The sequence below is a fragment of the Neolamprologus multifasciatus genome, chromosome 23 (assembly GCF_963576455.1).
Source record: "Neolamprologus multifasciatus chromosome 23, fNeoMul1.2, whole genome shotgun sequence".
Taxonomy (NCBI): Eukaryota; Metazoa; Chordata; class Actinopteri; order Cichliformes; family Cichlidae; genus Neolamprologus; species Neolamprologus multifasciatus.
Genome location: NC_140460.1, coordinates 35,793,723 through 35,815,034, shown reverse-complemented (window position 1 = coordinate 35,815,034; position 21,312 = coordinate 35,793,723). Strand labels below are relative to the sequence as shown.

At 38.6% G+C, this 21,312-nt stretch overlaps 1 protein-coding gene across 2 annotated transcripts in view; it reads right to left on the bottom strand.

Annotated features, from left to right (window-relative positions):
- Window positions 1-21,312, bottom strand: part of LOC146492081 (FERM and PDZ domain-containing protein 4-like) — a 94,049-nt gene that overhangs the window by 9,151 nt on the left and 63,586 nt on the right. For both annotated transcript variants that reach the window (XM_085150582.1, XM_085150583.1), the window contains exons 3-11: window positions 18,504-18,655; window positions 17,104-17,206; window positions 15,126-15,171; window positions 11,686-11,790; window positions 11,357-11,464; window positions 9,099-9,230; window positions 5,913-6,032; window positions 5,248-5,384; window positions 2,644-2,770 (exon numbers count right to left, since the gene is read on the bottom strand). In XM_085150582.1, the coding sequence (XP_085006708.1) occupies window positions 2,644-2,770; window positions 5,248-5,384; window positions 5,913-6,032; window positions 9,099-9,230; window positions 11,357-11,464; window positions 11,686-11,790; window positions 15,126-15,171; window positions 17,104-17,206; window positions 18,504-18,655 (1,030 nt within the window). The remainder of the gene's footprint in view (window positions 1-2,643; window positions 2,771-5,247; window positions 5,385-5,912; window positions 6,033-9,098; window positions 9,231-11,356; window positions 11,465-11,685; window positions 11,791-15,125; window positions 15,172-17,103; window positions 17,207-18,503; window positions 18,656-21,312) is intronic.

Sequence of the window (21,312 nt, the reverse complement as noted above, 5' to 3'; positions counted from 1 at the left end):
TCAAAACTATTTTGATCTGGCCCGCTGATTTTCCATTATATCCCATCATGTCATTTATATCTGATAAGGTTCCAAAGAGCTGCTCCACAGCAGTGCCACTCTTTACACCCTGCTTTTGTGGAGTTGTGCCTCTCCTGCAGCTGAGGGTGAGTGTGATTTAAACTCGAGATGCCAAAAATTACAGCTGCTTTCATTTTACTCCAACGTTCATTCATTCATGACCTGAAGTTTTATCCCTTCACTCTTAATTCCAAAGTGTAGTCTAGCAATATTTTACTGTGCAGTCAGCCTCACATAGAAAATGCTAATGGGAACGTCTGATCTCTGTGAATACATTTGATTAGCTAGTGCCAATCGAGCCGCTTGGCCTTGCTTGGAATATGTGTATATGCACATGGGCTGAAGCTTTGGTGTGTTTCAACTGATATACATTCATCACCTACAACATAAAGCTGCATTACTTTGATTAAACTGGACAATTAAACTGGAGTAATATCAGTTTGCCTGCTGATAATTGATGTCGCCAGCATTCAGGTTCTTTGCCCACTTCTGCTTTAGAGCGGCTCTTTGTATATTATGATGTACAGACGTGTAACAAATCAAAGAAGCACAGGCACTTTTTTGGTGCTTTTTGAGACCCAGCCCATGTTTCAACATGCTTGGGAAGTTGTACATGAGCTTATGATGTGTTCTGGAGTGGAAAATGGGGGTCATTTGTAAAAAAAAAATCATGGTGGACATAGCCTTTGCACCTTACTGTTGGTTCTTCAGGTCTCTGATGGATTAGATCAAGGGTGGTAAACATATGACCCAGGGGCTAAAATCAGCCCAGCAAAGACTCCAATCCAGGCCACTGCATAGCTTTAGGAAAAATTTGTATTCGCTTAACTGAAGTTTTAAAGCATTTCCTGCTGATAAAGGTGGCCCACATCACCATTCATATTACAACAAAGTACCAGGACCTTTTCTACAATTTTACACATTTAGTTCTTGCACTTTAACCCCAAAGCTGTCAGAGTGCTTTCATTTACTACAGCATTTCTTTATCATGTAGAAAAACTGAGACATGCTGTTAAAATTGAACTTTTTTAGTTAAACTTCTGGAAAATGGGAATTTCAGTGGTCTCACCCACTTAAGATCACATTGGGCTCCATACAGCCCATCATGTAAAATGAGTTTGACATTCCTGGATTAAACGACGGATCCAAGGCTAGACAGATGACACACTATTCTTCTAGGTATTGCCTCACTTTGTGTTTAGATAATGACAGTTGGGCCTAAAACGTTAGCACAAAATGATCCCATAGCACAAGACAGCCATTAAATCCCCTTCCTATAGGAGTCAAAGGTTCAGGTTTTGCTTTGATTTGTCTGTCAGATGCAAATGGTTTCATTTATTAGTTTAGAAAACTGAGAATCTGACTCTAAATATGCATCATATTTCATAGCAAATAACAGAAACAAATGATCAAGAGCTCGGCTGCAATATGAGACTTGTTTTGTGGGGTCGTAAAATGGTATGAAATATGTGTATCCTCGAGGAGAAACTTGCGCATACATAATATTCAGTCGGAATGAATACATGTTTGGTGCTCCAGTGAGCATTTGTGGAGACTCGACTATGCATGTGAGATCAGCTGTGAGCATTAGGGATATATGTTCATCGCAATAAATGAAAATTTCCATCAGTGCAATGCTGTGGTTCATCCATGTGTTTTTAATTGAATACATTTAGCTTTTGTTATTTATAGAAATGAGCTACAGCATGGCCTATTTCAGTGTAACTTAAATGCTGCACACTATGTGAGATTTGTTCATTCTATGTGTAGAAGAGAAGCCATAACCTGATGTGGGTTAGTATCAAAATCAGCTGATCTGCTGGGATTGTGGCTGAACTTGAGCTGGTGGTCTGCCTGAACTAATGCCATGCTCAATTTGCAGTTTCACAGCATTGTTTTAGAGCTTTTTTAGAATTTAAGAAATAATATCTACTTCCTACATCATGCATCAAATACAACATGTCGAGAGTTGATTTACGTAGCGAGGCTCAGAAATGTGAGCCCATGGCCTATCACATGACTCTATGGGACATTAAAGTCTGCAAGAACTCACAAACAAGTGCTGATGGCTTACCATGAATACACTCTATCTAACTCTGATTCACTAACAGAATTTGCATGACAGCTGATTGTAAATCACTGGGTGCCGCTGAAACTCTTGCAAGGGTCGGCTGCTGATTTGTACTTGTCAAAGTTAATATGGGTGCTGGAGAATAAGAAGACTGGCAGCTGCTTGCATCATTAAAACAGTTTAAAAAAAAAAAAAAAAAAAAGCTAAAAAGTTCAGCCCAAGTTAGATTAGCTGCCACTGACTGGAACATGTGTGCGCTTTTAAATTTAAATATCTTATTATGCATAAAGTTTGACAATCCATTGTTATTCACATTAGCATTCAAGGTCTAGCTTGACAAAGGGTCTTAGGTTGACAAGGGTGAGAACCTTTACAAGGTGGTGTATGGCAGCGATGCTATTTTAGGATATTGCGTCAGAAAACAGAGACGCAGTGTGTTTGCGTGCATGTGTGTGTGTCAGAGTGTGTCAGCTTATTAACAAGGGCAAGGAAAGACAAAGAGAGCTGGTTACTTTTTTCCCTGGAGGCACAAGGTTCTGGTTGGTTTTGAGGATGTGTGTCAGAGCCTTCTTGATGTTTTTCTCCTTCATGCTGGACAGCACAGCAGGAGGCAGAAACAGTGACAAACCCCACTCTTTTCTGTTGAGAGAAGATTGATTTCAGCATAAAGCAGCCCTTAGAAAAAAAATCCTTCCACAGTGGTTAAAAAACAACTACAAATTAGGAGACAAGCTGTTAGTAACAGAACAAAACGATGAATTGACTTTCAGGTGGACAGCTTTGTCAAAGGGGAAAGTGTTTCCTCAACAGGACCTTAAAGATGTGAGAGAGCTATCTGCGCTGAGACCCTAATATTTACAGTGTTTTACTCAGTGCTGGAGGACAAGTAAAATAAGGGCAGCCAGGCGGATTCCCTTACTTACACTGGGACTGCACAGGAACAGATGTGTCAACATTATATTGCCATATAAAAGTACAATAACAGCATTTTCTTGTAACTCTCAATTGATTAAAAAACAAACAAACATCTGGACTGTTTGCTAAAGTCGTGCTTCTTCTCAAGGAGACCAGTCATGCTCATTTACAACTCTATTTTTTTGTACTTAGACTCTACAAGGGTAGCTTTGCATATTTCACAATTCGAAGTACTCTTCATTTTTCTCATACTGAGCCACTGTCTCCTGTTTTAGCTCCACTCCCTTTAAGGCCACCCTGCCTTTAACCCAGGTTTCTCTTAATTGGCTTCCTAATTGATGGGTGGGGTTTCCTTAAAACATTCATATTAGGGATATCGACACTGAGTGACATTAAATAAAGTGTGAAACAGAGTGAAAGGGCATATAAAATCCAGCCGCAACCTGACTTCAGCCCATTTGGGCAATATGATGATGTTATTATTTAATCCTTTGGCCATCTTTAATATGAGCATCCACCACTGAAAATAACTGTTTAACTGTTGTCAAAAAACAGGAAATTTACCATTTAAAAAGGTGTCTTTAGTGTTCAAATTTGTCTACGTGGGTAGTAGTTACAGTAGTTACTCCATGTAACCCCACCTCTTCGAGAGTACTGAGCACTGATTTCTTCTACCTTTGCTTGTGTCGGGTGACTAAACTTTATTCTATCGTGGTTCCTTTGGCACTCCTTACCTGTGCCTCTGGATGCATCATCATCCTACTATAACAATGTATGTATACTTGTTCCCAGACCTCCCAGAACTGGCTCAATCTTGATTAAACTTGGGCTAAAAACTACTTTGGGTACCAAGATTCATAAATGGTAAATGGCCTGTATTTGTATAGCGCTTTACTAGTCCCTAAGGACCCCAAAGCGCTTTACATATCCAGTCATCCACCCATTCACACACACTGGTGATGGCAAGCTACATTGTAGCCACAGCCACCCAGGGGCGCACTGACAGAGGCGAGGCTGCCAGACACTGGCGCCACCGGGCCCTCTGACCACCACCAGCAGGCAACGGGTGACGTGTCTTGCCCAAGGACACAGCGACCGAGACTGTCCGAGCCGTGGCTCGAACCGGCAACCTTCCGATTACAAGGCGAACTCCCAACTCCTGAGCCACGATCGCCCATAACATCAACATAACATCAACATGGTGATTGAATAAAGTATTTATTTCACATAAAAAGTAACTGTTTCTGTTTCTGTTTATTTCTGTTTATCTGTATTTGGATATTGAAGTTGCATGATTAAGGCAGGTTCAAGAATCTATGCCATTTTCAGGCATGCATTTAGCAGTAATTTAGTAGTAATTAAGCTCTTAAGGTTTTATGGGTAGATCATGCAACAGAAAAGATATCTATAACAATCAACATAAATAGCTGACAATGACTACTATTAAGTTACATCTTCCTATTGTATTTCTAATGGGTTCAAATTGTTGGTAATTGAATAGACTTCGATTACAATTCTCAACTGTAACTGTATCAAGTTTTTACAAGAGAACTTTTTTAGAGCAAAACTTGCAACAATGGTGATTATTAATGCTGATCACTTAATCGCTGATGACGATTTAGAGGTGGGTTAATATCTCAACACTGAACTGCAGAATACTGAAAAAAACATAATTTAAGAAACTAGAAAATATTACCTTTTAAATTCAAGTCTCTTCAGTATAGGCGAACATTTTCTAACCCTACACAGTGTGCTCACTGCTAGTCATATATTCATGTACAAAGGTTATTCGAAAATATTTTTGTATTATTTGGAGTTTTATTTTACCCGTATCATATTCAAACTAATAATCAGCCATGAGTTTTGATGTAAGCACATCTGAGAATGCCATAAATTTTCTCAAGTTGCCATTAACAACAGTCTGACAGTTTCAGCAAACTATTCAAGGAAACATTTCTTCCTGTTATGTGATTTTTTTTGTCTAGCCAGAAAGATGCGTTCATCCAAGAAGGGAACAAGGGCAACGAATTCTATTATGCCAGATAAACTTTTGCAAAACCATCAGAAAACTTTTAGAAAAAACCTCTGTTATTTATTATTAATGATGAGCTGCAGCCTGTACAAGAGTTTTACATTTACAGACATGTTAAGAGTGTCAAAAACACACTCGAACCCACAGCTGCATTTACATGCACACTTACTGGATGTATTTGAGGGAGACCTTCTGACTCTGTCTGGTTGTCATGGTGAGGATGTACATCTGCAATGCAGCCAATCGCAGCGCAGCATCATACTTGAGCTCCTGGCCAAACCGCTCTAAGACCACATCGTTACAACTCTGCAGCAAAGGAGAAAGTTACGTAAGAGTCCTTAAGTTTTTTGGGGCTTGTGAAGCGCATTTCATCTCTACAAAGAGCTATTCGAGCACCAGCGCATCCCCACTGAGCTGTAATAAGTTGTTCACAACCTCAGTGGCTAGAGATCCCTTCAAAGGGATGCGCTGTAGCTTCCAGTCCCAGATGAAGGACTCGGAAACACAAAATAGTGAACTCTGGCAGAAAGAAAAAAAAGATGATTAACTTGCCTTCTCTCAGGCTATTTCACTTGACTAATTATCAAAGGAATCCTCAGGAAGCAATTTATTATTTCAGAGGGAAGTATTTCATACAACAGTTGATATAAAGACTTTATTTGCAAATGAGGATTTTTGTCTTGAACGGATTAATTCTCCACAAAACTAAGTAAGTCTGTAGATCATGAAAAATAATTTCCAAACCATCTGGCAGCAGAGGATTTGGATGTATTTATATTTAACAGTCGACAAATCTCACCTCGTGCTCATGCTGCTACTGTTGCCACCGCTCACCTGAACATAGAGGTATTCAAACGCAACAGCGTCTCTCCGCAGCAGCTCCACTGGGTCCCTGGGAACAAAGCTGATTCTAAAGAAACACTTCATCTTGTCACAGCCGGGTCTCTGAGTCACCTGGGGTTGAAAAGCACAGACAAAGAGAAGCGTGAACATGTGAAAACACAGTAAATAAGCTATGTGTAAGTATATGCAGAAACTCAAGTTGTTCAAAAGTTCATGTTGGATCATTACGAGCGTTGAGAGTCATCGTACCAATCACCATCAGAGGTAATGTGGGGTTTTTCAGTAAGCGCAACACCCTAAATCATGTCCCGTTTTATGGCCTTTTTTTTCTTTTAAATGGGACAAAGATGAACATCATCTTTTAATTAAAAAAAAGACTTGAAGCTAGTTTGATTTAATAAGACTGGCTTCACGGCTTATTAAATAAGATCATAAACCCAAGGAGAAAAGTTTTATTGTTGTATTCATTCAAGTGAGAAGAAGGGTCATTTTTAAAAGGAGATTCGAGGGATCAGTCACTGGTTTCTAGGCCTGTGTGACTGGGGCCTAAGGTGCTCAAATATTCTTTCAATTTCAAAAAGAAGTAGTGAAAAAGTAGGATGACACTCCAATTGACCCTGTGCACGAGAAAATGCTAACTTCCTGGTTTGAGACCGGATGTGGGGTTGTACATTTCCGGTAGCTTTACTTTGCGGTCAATCGCTACTGCGAAGATATACTCCAAAATTGATGTCCAAAACTCGAAAACGGAACGATCGCGTTAAGTTACAAAGAGGAGAAGGTGGGAACACTCACCACTGTTGTGTCATAAAAATCTAATGATCAATTTTGACGTTTAAAGAGTTTAGATCGATCAGTTGTTTACATCATTAAACACAAGCAGAACTGCATCACTGCAGCAGAAGACACATCGTCCACATTCAGAAGCACATCTCTGTATAGTGACTGGTCTTATGATTTAAACAGGCAAATGTTCAGCATTCAAACTACAGGTGAACAATAGTCAAACCAGATGTTTTCCCCGTTATGTCGATATCAGCTAGTCAAGTACACACCTACACAGCATGTTAACAAACCGTGAAAAAAAGCCACACAAAAAATTAATGATTGCTGGTAACGGTTTCTATACATTAGTATTTACGAAGGGTATGTTGTGACTTACCCTCAAAATTACAGTGGTCCCTTGCTATAACGCGGTTCACCTTTCACCTCGCTGTTTCGCAGATTTTTTAGTGCAAGTTTGCATGCTTTTTTACGTCCTGCGTCCTGATCGCTGCAGACGATCTCCTCCGTCTCTCCTGTACAGTACAGAATCGCTGCATCTATCGCTAGCAGTGTGACTCTGAAGTGCAGTGCTGTATGTCCACGATGTACACGAAACGTTTTGCACCGTCAAAAAATAAAATTGGCTACTTGATTTCACCTATCGCTGGTTATTTTTAGAACATAACACCCGCATAAACGAGGGACAGCTGAGAAATATAACATTTGAATCCATTTTCTCTTTTCCCCTGAGGCGTGGGGGAAAAATATCGACAAGTTGATGAACATCATTTACAGATATATTGGGTAAATGCCCGAGACATCTATAGAAATGTAAATCGCCGCTTTATTTATTTATTTGCTTAACTTGTTTTGGACCGTAAACAGGGCGCGAATAGGACACCGGAAACAAAGCTCCCCACAGGAGTTTCCGCACCGGAAGTAGCATATGCTAACGTGCACATAGTCAATTAAGTCTACTTCCCAGATTTTGGGAATGCACGGACGTCCTGTTATCTTAGCCTGTAGTTGTATATGTATGTAGGTATGGGTGGGCCAATCTGGAGCAAGCCTTTCACAGACATCGTCACACATACACTATTAACATCTCTATGTTCTTAAAAAAGAGTTATCATAAATCTCAGTCCTTTTGATTTTCCTGCATATTTAGTTTATTTCATCATCATAACCGAGCGAATGTTATGTTACTTTCCATATGATTCAAATGTCCTACTTATGTCACCCGTTCAAAACTTCACATTTACTAAAATTTGTATTTGCGATTAAATTTTGTTCGAGTCACTACTAAATACAGAACGTAAAAAAATGGCATTATTTCAATTTTTCATTTCTGGTTTTGTGTCTATATAAAAAAGTAACTCAAACTAATTCAAAGAAATGAAGTTAATAAATAGTTATATGAGAAAATAAGTTAATAATTAATAATGACTGCATGTCAGCTTAAAAGCTCAGGTTCATTTTGTAACCACGTATAGGGTAGTTAACTGGTTTTTACCAGGCTTACCATCATCATTGTCGTATTTTAAAAACTAATTAAACTAAATAAACTTATTATGGGTGTCAAACCAGTGCAAAATCAAACTGCCAAAAAATGTGAATCTTCAAGTAAAAGTCTTAAATTTATGAATAAATTTATGACCAGTGGTGAACATATATAGCATTGGCTGCAGAAACATTAGTAATGGTACAAAAGCAACGACAGGAGCAGCAGCACTGTTTTGTTTTTTATATTCATAGCCATATTAGTTGTATTTAGACCACTTTGCAACCTTAAGACATGCTTGTGCAATCCAGCAGCAGTAACCTAGAAAAACCTCACTTTGCTTGCTGTGGTTGTTCATGCATTTGCTTCCATCCTCTATTCAAGACAAAACCACAAGACTGGCATCGTCTTTTAAATATTGATCATATTTTGTAAATTATTTAATATTGCGTCGTGTAGAAAGGGCAAGAGGGTTTTTGTTTGTTTGTTTTTTTTTTAAATCTATACACTTCAAGAGTTACCAGCTTTCTCAAACACACCTGTCCTCAGTATTGACACTCGGGAGTATTACAGTATAGAGAATGGTTTTCAGACTCTCAAAGAGTCTTCAGCCATTGTGTGTGCCACGTGCAGAGCTCTTCACATCTGAACTGTGTGGCATGAATATTAATATTGTCCTCCTGTGATGAACCCAATTAGAATATACTGGGCACTGTGTGTGTGGTTGTGTAGGTGTAATGTGAGCTGTTGCCACTGCTGTGCAAGTGCTGATAAATGACACTGGGGTCTAAATGCTGCTTGAATACTGAGCAGGAATGTGCGTGCATGTGTGTGTGTGTGTGCTAGTTGTTGTGTGTGAAAGACAGAAAAGAAGGCAAAGAAAGTGAAAAGAACAAGGCAACATCTCCGACCTGAGTAAGCATCTCCTGTTCGTGCAGGAGGAGCAGTTTACTCTCAGAGCCTTCGGTCCTTTGTTCCAACACCAGGGAGAAGTGCTCGATGCATTTGATTGACAGCTTCTCTTGCAGGGTCAGGATAACTTCCTGAAAGAATAACAGAAAAACTCACAATAACGGATTTTAACTGTTCTTGAAAACCTTCCTCAGGATACCTTTAAAATAAAAAAGACTTAAAAATAAAAAATACACTTAAAAGGGACCTATTACGGTTATTTCCAACTTAATATTTTAAGTCTAGGGTTCTACTGAAGCTTTTTATTCTTCATTGACTATCAAAAAAAAACAACTACTGATCTTATACATGGGCTTCACCCATGATAGTCAAACATAAGGCACGAGGGCCATAATCGGCCAGACAAAGACAGCAGTCCAACCCACTGGATTGTATTACAAAATATGACAAAGGTGATCAATGGTGTTCATAAATGTTGGACTTTTAATTGTGTTTTCATATGTTTTACACATGCTATTGAATTTGCACTTCTTTTTCTTATATTGTATTTCAGAATTTAAATGTGTTGTTAAACTTCTTCACACTGACAGAAAGAGGGGTTTCACTAATTTGGTGAGTCTGAAATATGTCTTTTTTTAAAAATCATCCTTCCCTTTAGGACAACTATCTTCCGATTTCCTGCCTGTTTGTGAGAGTCAGCCAATCAGACAATTTAAAGCACAAGTGGGTGAAGGTTCCACTCACACCCAAAACTATGTCTTATTGAGATTGCCATATTGGAATATCTGCTTTCTATGACATCATACATAGCCAAAAGAAGAAAAACAATCTTAAACTGAGTGATGAAGAAAAGTCTGTAGAAAACTCTTCAACCTTCAGTAATTCTGTTGTAGATTTATTGCCTTGCCTGGGTTTATTGTCCTGTTGTATGACCCAATTTGGCCAAGCTTTATCTTTTGAACAGATACATATTTGACTCTAAAATACTTTGGTATACAGAGATGTTCATGGCTGACTCAGTGACTGCAAGATACCCAGGTCCTGTAGTTCCAAAACAAGCCCAAATCATCACCACTCCACCACCGTGCTTGATAGTTGGTATGAGGTGTTTGTGTTGATGTGTTATGTTTGATTTTCACCAGACATGATGCTGTCTATTATGGTAAACATCTCCATTTTGGTCTCATCTGTCCGAAGGAAATTGCTGTCGAAGTCTTGTGCATGGTGAATCATTGCAAGGCCTGACTCTGGAGTGAATATATAGAAGTGCTCATACTTGGTGATGATTAGCATCTGATCAGCAACACTTGGCTGCTAATTACCTTCTTAATTCCTTAACATATTCTGCACTGGATTACAATATAAGCATATCTAAGTGTTTAAGTAGGTCATGACTACAGTTCCATGCAGGGAAGATATGATGGCATTACGCCTGAATTTTATGCAAAACTGTTATTTTTCCGGTGTTTGTAACACAAACTAAATGACAGAAGCAACAAAGTTGTGTGGAGTGCAGGATAACTTATTCAGGTGGTAACTTTATATAAAAAGGTCAAAGCATGTTTTAGTAAGTAAGATGTCTTGCTTCCAGCAGGCCTGTCACTCATCTGATTGCTGCTTGCTTTTGGAGCTTTGGCAGTAACATATTTGCATGAGGTGTACCTCAACAGCAGCAGTTCAAACAGTAGCAGTGCGCAGCGATCAAATAGGTGAGCTCAGGTTGAAAACAAATGTTTTCATCAAAGAATCGTCCACTTTGACCAGGTGCAGCACCTCATTCTGATCCTGAAAATCTCGTCTTTAGTCAGTAAATGCTGTCTCCTATTCACTGTATACCCCAACTTGATCATTTGGCATCACCTGGCAGCTTTATTCTACTGGTCATTTCTGTCCCACCCACTGGAGAGCGGTGAGTAAGAAAGATAAAAGGCAATTTCTGTCCAGGTTAGGATGACATTCTTTGCTGTGAGGTTGAGAAAAAATAAAGTCATTATGCCTCTTGCTTTCTGAATTCGCTCTGGGAGCTTCAGAGGATCATAGCTGAATAAGAATTAACAAGTCAAAAAATGAGAATATGCTCTTTGTCGCCTTGACTGAATAACTAAAGAGCTCAAACAAATGGAAGTGAATTTCACGGTCAGCGCGTGTGTTAAGACTCACTAATTTGGACTCTTGATAACATCCCCTACTGTAATTACAAATGCAGCAGAAGCTGCTTATTTCATGACGTAAGCCTTAAGTTGTTGCACACGCATACCTTGATGGAGGTACTACTGTCAAAGCGAAAGGACTTTGTCTGCCCGTTCTCCAGGTAGACCTTTAGGACATTTGGCATGAACAGAAGAGAGTTGTCCTTCATCGGGTTCTGCAAAGGAGGCACAGGATTAGTCTTTTCATTCTGTGCACGTGCCGTGGGTTCAATACATGGAAGGAATTCATAAAAGTGCCATGTCATAACTCATTTATGTGACTGTCTTACATCCATTGAAATCGCTGTTTAAAGTGGAAACCAGCTGGCATTGCCTATATAGGTCATACAAGCTTGTGTGTATGCATGAGTGCGTGTATTTGTGTGGTAGAACTGACCGGAACCTGGCCGTTTATAATGACCTCCTCAGCAAAGCGTACTTTGACCGGATTGGACTTGAGCATGGCTTTTTTGGCTGCACTGATGAACGCTGATTTAGGGGACTAGGAGGCAAGCGTCCAAAGAGTGATAGAGAGAAAGCAAGCAAGAGAGGAGAGGAAGGGAAGAAAGAGACAAACAGATGGACAGAAAGAGATAAACAGGAAAATCGATGTTCAAACAACAACAACAAAAAAAAACTGTTTTCAGTCCCAGTTTACGGACTATAAGAGCTATGTTTCACTCTTTTTTCCCCCCAAAATCAATCAAAAACAGCACTTTTACAGCAGACTCTTCATACTTTATTTAGCAGAAATGCAACCCAGGAGGAAATTCTGAAGTGGTAGGAAATACAGGATCATCACTTCCACTCCTTTAAACGATTAAACTTAACCTCCTTTGTTCATGACGGTAACAAATGCCATGAAAACACTGACATCATAACCTTTCTGTTGCATTCCACCTAGAGCACATTTCCTCAAGTGGAAGGAGGAGGACATGTTTTCTTTAAAGAGAAAGAAATGGTGCAGCTGTTAGGAGCTATTTTCAGGGGGGGATTGATACACAGAACATTGACTTTGTGGAGTGACTCAACATAAAACAGTCTTTACAGAGGCTTTGTTATTAACCTTGGAAAAAACAGAGAACTAATAGCTGATGGTGTTGTTATTCAAATGCCCTTGTTAACCAGAGTATTTACAGGACTTGTTCTCTGTAGTGGCTGAAAGCTGAAGTTTATTCTTGCCATTAATTAGTGGAATTAAAAAACTATAGGCCAGATTTACTGTTTTAAAAAAGTTGCACTATTTTCTAAACCCAGGTGCAGTCCCAGCACACACACACACACACACACACACAAAAAGACAAGCCTTTTCCCCTCACGTTATATAGCAGTAAATTATTCTCTAAATTATTTAGATCTTGAGAAAGAAACTCCCAGAAATACACATAGAACAGGGTAAGTTGCAAAAATCTCTCACAAAAATGTGATTTTCTTCCACAAGTCTCACTTTTATTTCCCCTTGGATGACTCCTCTGTATCCTGAACTTTATAGGCCTACTTAACTGCTAGCTTGTAAGCTGTTAGCTAGCAGAGCGACTCCTCTTCTCTACTTGGTTATAAAATACTACCATTTTGTCAATGCTAGTGACACTTTAGACAACTAAAAACACATCTTTTTAGAATTGCATTTTGTTAACTTTTGTCTGTTTTTGTTCTATACTCTGTCATCCGTGTGTGAAGCACTTTGTGATCTTTTTATCTAGAAAGGTGCTATATAAATAACATTTTACTTACTTTTTTCAATTAAAACTCCTAGAAATACATGCGCAACAGGGTGAGTCGCAAAAATCTCCCACCTTTTACACACAACTTTGTCACTGTGCTCTCTTTGTAAATACCAGCAACATTTTTAATGCCAAAGCCCAGTTTGTGCTGGTGCAAGACATTTGTAAATGTGGCCCTAAGCAATCACAGACAAATGGGATGACTCCGTTTTCTGATTATGCTGAGGTAATACACTGGAAACCTCTAGTGTTAAAGACAAGGTTTGACTGACCTGGGGCCAGAAGAAGAAAGCACATCAGGCTAGTTCGCTTGTCATTCCTGTTTGAGTCAGTGATGCTGTTTCTACCAATGACAATTAAAATAAATTGCTTTAGAGGGAACAAAGCCCTTCTGGAAAAAGTCTAGAAGGCGGTAGTCAGTACTTGAGCCATGCTAATTTCTTTATAGTTTGCTTCCAACGAGTCAGACTAAAGTGGGCAATGGTTCTCCAGGCTTTCTCAAAGTCTATCAAAGTTTGTCTTTGGACATTTTCAGAGGAATGTTTTTCTTGATTTGCTTTTAAGCTACGTAACACTGACCTATGAATCACTGAAGAAACACTTAACTCAAAGTATGAAGCAATGCTGTGTCTACATGTAACAGACAACTTGCCAGAAACAGCATATCTGGGTGTCCTAAAAGAATTCAGGGTGTGTTAAAGAAGAAAGTTGCTCATACCAAATAGTGACTTTGTAACTCGTTAGAAAAAAACTATACTTGCATTCATGACAGCACACGTTTGAATAAACTGGTGCAGGATCATTCAGTCTCAAATCAGCCAATTTTTAGATCCTTTCCTGCTCGAATCCAATTTACATAAAAAATTTATGGTACAAAGTTTGATTATATATAATGCATGCTGTGAACTTTTAGCTTCATATATCAGATAGTTTCCATGATATATTTTTTTGGAAAAAATGGTCAGAATCTGTGCTGGTAGAATCTTTTGTTTCTGTAATACAACTTGTTATATTTGCTCAATTCATGAACTCCAAGCATGAAAGTTGAACGACGGATTTTTTTCTTTTATATTTTAACCAGCTGATGCGTAAACATTTTTATCTATCTGTTTCAATTTACATTTTCTGACTCATTTTGTTGGTAAGAAAGAAAGAATTTTCAGGCTTTTATGTTTTATATTCACTGCTTATATTCATATTTAAGCAGTGCCTCAGATTTCAATGTGCAAAAAAGAAGAAAAAGTCCTGAAAGTGTGTTACCGGACCATTCTTCAAAAATATCTTAAAAAGTATAAAGATTTTCTACCATGAAATTTGTATGCACATTAGAGACAGAAGGTTTGGTTGATTTGAGACTGAATGACCCTGCATCAAAAGAAATGACGGGTGGCTCAAGACTTTTGCACAGTATTGCCCATTTTAGACATTTTGCTGCATTCATTCCTATTAATTGAAGACCATCTTCTGAGCACTCTCTTCTATGCCCTTGGCTGAATTGTAGCCAATTTTGGTAAAATTGGATGAACAAGAAATAGAATGGCTCTCTTAATTTGGCTCTGCACACACACAGTGGGCAGCAGAAAGACCTTCATGGGGAAAAGAGCCAATAACAGCCAATCTTCTCTCCCGGTACCATCCAACATTGCGTTGTTTTGCATAGCAACAACACATCTGAATCAGGAACACACTAAAGTAGCACTTAAATTACTCATAATCATACTGTAATGGGTGTTTATAATTATATACAGGAGCTGGTTTCACTGTGTTGTCTTTTCACTGTTGATTTTGGTCTCTTTATGTAATTTGTTGTCAGCAATAAAAATATTGTATATCACTATTGTCTTATTGTTTAAACGCAGGTGAGTGTTAGAAGCCTTCAGAAGGATGTCTTGTGTGATTTTAAAAGATTTTTTTATTTGGTTGAACATCTTATAATTACATGAAAACATCAATCAATTTAACACATGATAAAGTAACACATTTTTAAAATACGAATGGATGGAAAAAGTGGTTTGTGTATGTGTCACCAAAAAAAAGAACATTTATCTAGATTTATAAATCATCCCAGCACATTTTGACAAATGTATCTGTATATATTGCGAGATCTACTCACGGGATAAGGTTGGACAACAGTCAACATGATGGATTCTTTGCAGCTCCTGGAACAAGAAGACAGAAAACCGTAAAGTCAGCGAAATCATGAAAAAAGAAAAAAACAACAACAAAAACCCAATGATTCCACTCAACAACAACGGCAAATAAACAACAGGATCTTGATTAGCCTGGGTGAAATGGAATTGAACGCCTCGGGCAATCACTGCTTACAACAGACACAGTTAAAACCAAAAGCACACAGACACTCATTACTTTCCCCATTTAATTACAAAAAAGGGGTCGTACTTCCTGTGAAGTGAAACACAATTTCTTTCGTCACGCACTGTTTTCATTGAAAGAGCAAAAAGAGTCTCATTTTTCTTGTTATTTATTCAGAATATGTTGGGGTGACAAGCAGAACTGAGTTAACTAACTACTGAGCAGGCGAGTGGAAAGCATCGCTAACACTTGGAAAGAAACTTCATAATTTTAAAAGCAAATGAATGATAATGACTTTCGTTTCACCAATGTTGTTGTGTTTTTGTAATTAACTTTTCAGTTTTTTCAACCTGCCATTTAAAGGGACCCTAAACGCTTTACCTGGAGCTTAGTTATCTTTTTGTTTCAATTACTTTTTTTGGGCAATCTAGTGCAGAGATTGTTGCATTGTGACATTATGTTACGCTACTCTGTGTGACTCTGTCACATGTCTGCAGTATAAATTCTCCCATACTGTACTCACTTTATCCAACAATGTGATCTATCTGTCTATGTATGCTGCTTCAGACACACTCACTTTGGAAAACCGCTGAGCCTTCCAATGCAAACAGCAAAGTCTTCTGATTATAACATTCATATTCTGTCATATACTCTCACTTGCTAGCATAGGTTGTACTTAATAACCTCCAGAACTGCCTTATTTTTTTGTGTCATAGATTTAACGAGATGCTGGAAACAGCTTTGGTGCATATTGACATAAAACTGCGCATTTGTTGACTGCACATCCATACCTCCATCTATACACTGGATTGAGATCTGGTGACTGTGGAGGCCGTTTGAGTTTAATTAACTTGTTATCAGATACCAGTTTGAGATGATCTGACTTTTGTGACATGGTGCGTTATCCAGCTGAAAGCAGATGGGTGGTCATAACACGATGGACATGGTGAGCAACAGGAAATTTGTGGTCCTCAAATGGTACTAAGATACCCAAAGTTTGCCGAGAAAATAACCCCACACCATTAAACTACCAGGGGCAGCCTGAATATTTAACACAAACCCACATGGACCCATGCTTTCATGTTGTTTATGCTGAATTCTGACACTACAACCTGAATGTCACAGAAATTGAGATTTATTTTCCAATTTTGGTGTTCTTGTACAGATTTCAGTTTCCTATTCTTAGCTGATGTGGTCTTCTGCTGCTGTAGCCCATCTACTTCAAGGTTCAACATGTTTTTGTTCAGAGATGCTCTTCTTAGTTAGAGCTGGAGTTACTGTTGCCTTCCTGTCAGCTCAAAGCAGCCTGGCCATATCCAGTGAGCTACAGAACTGTGGCTCACTGGATATTTAATCTTTTTTTGGTGCTATTTTCTGTACAAAGTGGCTGGTGAGACTATATACACTGTTACCCTGGTTGATGCTCATATAAATTATTCAAAAAACATGAGCAATTTTTCAAACAGCAAGGCCCACATCGCAACAAGTCATCCCAGTCTACTCTAAAGACTGGTTTCAGACAGTATTTTCTACTTGTGTATCTGTGTGATGTAAAATAGAGGTAATATCATAAAGAAGTCATCCAATGAAAAGCGCTCTAGCTTTGGGCTCAACAGCCCCACCCACTGGCTGTTCAGACTTGTCATTTAAGAGGGGCGGCCAATCAGAAGAAAGTTCCCATCAAAGGGAAAGGGAAGGGAAAGCAGCAGTGGATAAAGTGTCAGGGGGGAAAGTGTTCTCTAAATGTTATTTTTCACCAATCTGGATTTTGTATCTACCTGACGAGATCGATGACTCGTTCTCTAGGAGCCGAACTGACGGGTTCATCGTTTATCATGATGATCTCATCACCCGGCAGCAGCTTCCCCTCCGATGGACCACCTACCAACATACAAACACATGCAAACAAGCAACAGCTGATCAAAGCGCTCCATGAAAGCAGCAGCCAGCCAGCCAAAGATTACCTGCAAATAAAATCAAGAGTAATTACAACTAAATTGACAAGGCGAATGAGTGGGTGTGTGATTTTCGCAGATGCGAAATGTGCAGCTAATTTGCAAATACTTTGTTGTTTGTGCTCGTCTAGACACGTGTAATAGGTGTAAGCATTAATCTACTCTCTGCAAGCACATGCGTTTCCTTCCTTGGCCAACCATTGTAAATAGAATATTCATCAGTTCAATTGTCTGCTTAGGATTCAACACTGATTGATTATTGAGATGCCTAATCACTGTCTGCGTCCGTGCAGCCAATGGAGCTGACACTTAATAAGGGTTTGTGAACTGTTTGTTTGGTAGCAATGTGGCAACCTGCCAGTCAAGCCAAAGTTTGAGAGGAAAATAGACTTCCAAACATGAATTTGTGTTCATGCTTTTTCTTGCCTGTGGCTGCTTACTTGAGGCAAACACAGCCCAACAGAGCGCACGGTTTCCTTCAGCAGCAGCTATTTCATGTGCTGATCAGAACCAATCAGATGGGGAGAAAGAACTAACAAAATAAGTCAATCTGCACACAGACGACTACACTAGCTTAGCTGAAGGGCTCATTTTCCTACTTTGTTTCTAAGTTATATTATTGGCTTTCTTATCAAATCTTAGCAGAGGCAGATTTGCTTTCAGTAAGTAGTGACTCTGAGGACTACTCTCCTGGCTTTCCATCACTGGACTTCTGACTTTGCATTGGGAATGAAGTTTTTGTTGCTCTAAATGCTTTATTGTGATTTTATTTTTATATTCTTATTTATTATAATATTAAATCAATTATTTAGACCATTTTAAGCTGAGACAAGTGGTAAAATCCAATCAAAACTGACTCAAATATTCCAAAATAAAAATACAATGTTACACTTAATAGTGCACAGAACGTGATGTCTGTTTGGCTAAGCCTATGGAAAAAAGCACAAATGGATGAACATATTGTATTGTCTCTGATTATTTGACATGTGACGGACAGCAAGGCGGTTGTCCCACAGGCATGCCAAAAAAGTGAGACAGAGCCAAAACTCCCACACGGAATAAAGCTGTACTTGTATAGTAGAGGTGTATCACTGACTACTGTGTTAGGGGTAGGCAAGTGTACAGTTAGTTTGCAACTAAATAAAATTATAACAGTTGCCCAAATGAATAAATAAAAGTATTCATTTTAAAGATTGTTAGTTTAAGCCAATCTTGACACCCACCTGGTGTAACAGAGCGGACTACCACCGGTTTCTCACTGCCTGCCACAAAGCCGAACCCCAGGACTGGGTCCCGTCTCATCTCCACCAGACGAGGGGCAGGAGGGACCCCATCTAGGTGGACCTCCTCCAGGGAGCTGCTCTGCGATACTTGGCTAGAAAATACAGAACGGAAGGAAATTCAAGTAGAATTCCAACACTAATAAACAGTTTTCTGATTGATGTATAGTACTGTGCAAGTGAACTTGAGCAATAGTTCTCCAGGCTTTCTGAAGGTCTTTCAGAGTTTTTCTTTGGACTTTCCAACTCACTATTCCCATTTCCCAATTCGTTCCCATTTCTTCAGTTTAATCTATAAACATGTCAAAAACCACACAGTTTGACAGACATAAAATACTATTTTTATATCTACAAAAGTATTTTCAAAGAGCTATTTACTGAAACTTGGTATATGTCTGCATGGTGCAAAAGTTAAAAAGCGCCCTAAAAACTGAAATTTTTTCTTAAAGGAAGATGCTATGGTCTGATTGTTGGAGTTTTCTCTCTCTTACCTTACCATTTAAAGCACCTTGAGGTGACAGTTGTTGTGATTTGGTGCTATATACAGTAAATAAAAGTGAACTGAACTGAATTATAGCAGACATACAGCTGCTGGCTGGTTTTCAGCCGGATTTAAAGGCTGAGAAGCAAAAAATTCAATTCAGTCAAGGCTCATGGGTACTGTATTTTAGTACTAAGTGCTATTATGACATAATAAACATTACTTAAAAATTTTCTAACAGTTAGAAGCCATGGTCAGTGCCAGGGGCGCCACCAAGGTGGGGCTGGGGGGGTGGGGGGGTGGGCACTGGCCATCCCCCAAAATTTGCCCCCCCCGGCAAGACTATACCAAAACCAGTAAATAGTTGGTTTTGAAACACACGAAGGTCTCTGTGTGCTGTTTGAAGTTTCAAAAGTCTTATTTCCACTGAAAGCACTACTGATCTAAGTGATTGATAGCATTTGTTTGCCACGTTATTTATAGTTATTTGATCCGTGTCAGGTTGCAGAAAAGCTTGTTTGTTCTTAACATTTACTCCATTCTCAGAGACTGAATCTTTGGCTTCTTCTGGTCAGCTCTGCTGAAAATTATTAAAGCATGGTTGGGACCTTCAATCAATCAATCAATCAATCAATCAATCAATCAATCAATCAATCAAAATAGATTATTATGGGTTTCAAAATCTTATTTGGTTTTCATATGTACTTTTCTCAGTGATATAAATTTATATTAAAAGCGGGAAATCAACTAGGCATATATTTTTTCTTTCTCTCTTTCTTGACATATTTTTCAAGTAACCTATATTTGACAACAGCATAATACAACTGGAAATTCTGTTTTTGGTGTGCCACCCCAATATTTTTAGTGGCCTCCATCCGGGCACCCTATGGAAAAATTCTAGAGCTGCCCCTGGTCATTGCATGAGATAACAGAATAGAGCATTTATTCAAGAGACTCCAGTTAATTCATGTGAAAAAAAAGCAATGGGGAAATTGTTCTGCTACCCACGAAGCTGCCTGCTTTGCAATTATATTGAGTAAATAAAGGAAGGTTACTGTTTGTTGTTTGGGTGTAAAAAGATTGGATGGGATTATGTAAATCTACCCCACAAAAAACAAGCTTAGAAATATCATTTTGTATAATATAATTTTCAATATCTCAAATTTGATTACATTATTTAAAAAGGCAAAAAAATAAAAATAAATAAAGGACACCTTTCCTTTAACTTTGGCTTTAATTCACTTTCAGTTCAGACAATTTGCTGACCTACTTACGAAGAGTGACATAAAATAAGTTGCCAAATAGTTTCTCTGCTCGATGACATAATGGGCACAATGACTATTACAGGGATCAAATCTGTCCCGCAGGATAAAGAAGGTTTTCTTGGAGAATATGACTAAATGCACATTAGAATCCAATCACTAAATTTCAGTTGTACAGAAGAAATCATTTTAGCTGAGACAGAGATCCTTAAACTTGGAATGAATGATATGAGCTGTGCAGTCAGCTGGTCATAAATCAGTGCTCTGGCTCAGGTTTCAAACATTTTATGCTTAAAAGCCACTTATAGAAGAGAGTACAGGTCTTCTGTTCACTTAATCGCTCAGATTTCCAGTCTGGAAGCAATTTGTCTTTTGAAGCTGTATAAAAGTCTGCAGGCTGTTCAGGATAAGAACAGTTGGCAGATCTCTTTCATAGATGACCTAAGCCTTCCTGAATCCTTCTGAGGAGCGGGAAACACCAGTTCCAAACTAACATAAGCAACAGAGACACGCGGATACAGCTCAAGAGATAACTGAGGTGGCAAACTGTTTGGAACATGGACAAAGTAAGGAAATATAAGTGTTGCAAAGAAGGGATCAAATGTATATTTCTTTGTTTTATTTTGAAGCAACAATTACTAATGTGGTTAGTAGATGGTTGTGACCACACATACACAGACTAGCATTACAAAAACACACTTTTAAGCTATTTATATTTTTTGTAAATGTAAATTTCATCTGTGCGTAACTTTTATAATTATAGCATCTGTGAGCGATGCTAGCATCACAAACTCAAAATGCTTTTGTTTAAAGATAAAAGTCATTAGCTCAGGAAGATAAGTGGTGGACCCAAAAGTTTGAAGTTTTGACTCTGATTTTCATTTCTTCTCATTCTTTTTAATCAGGAAATGTTTTATTTGACTTTATTCCAATCAGTAATGAGATAGCATAAAACAGTTCTTTAACACAGTGCATGTTAGCTTTCTATTGCTAACAATGACATCCAGGA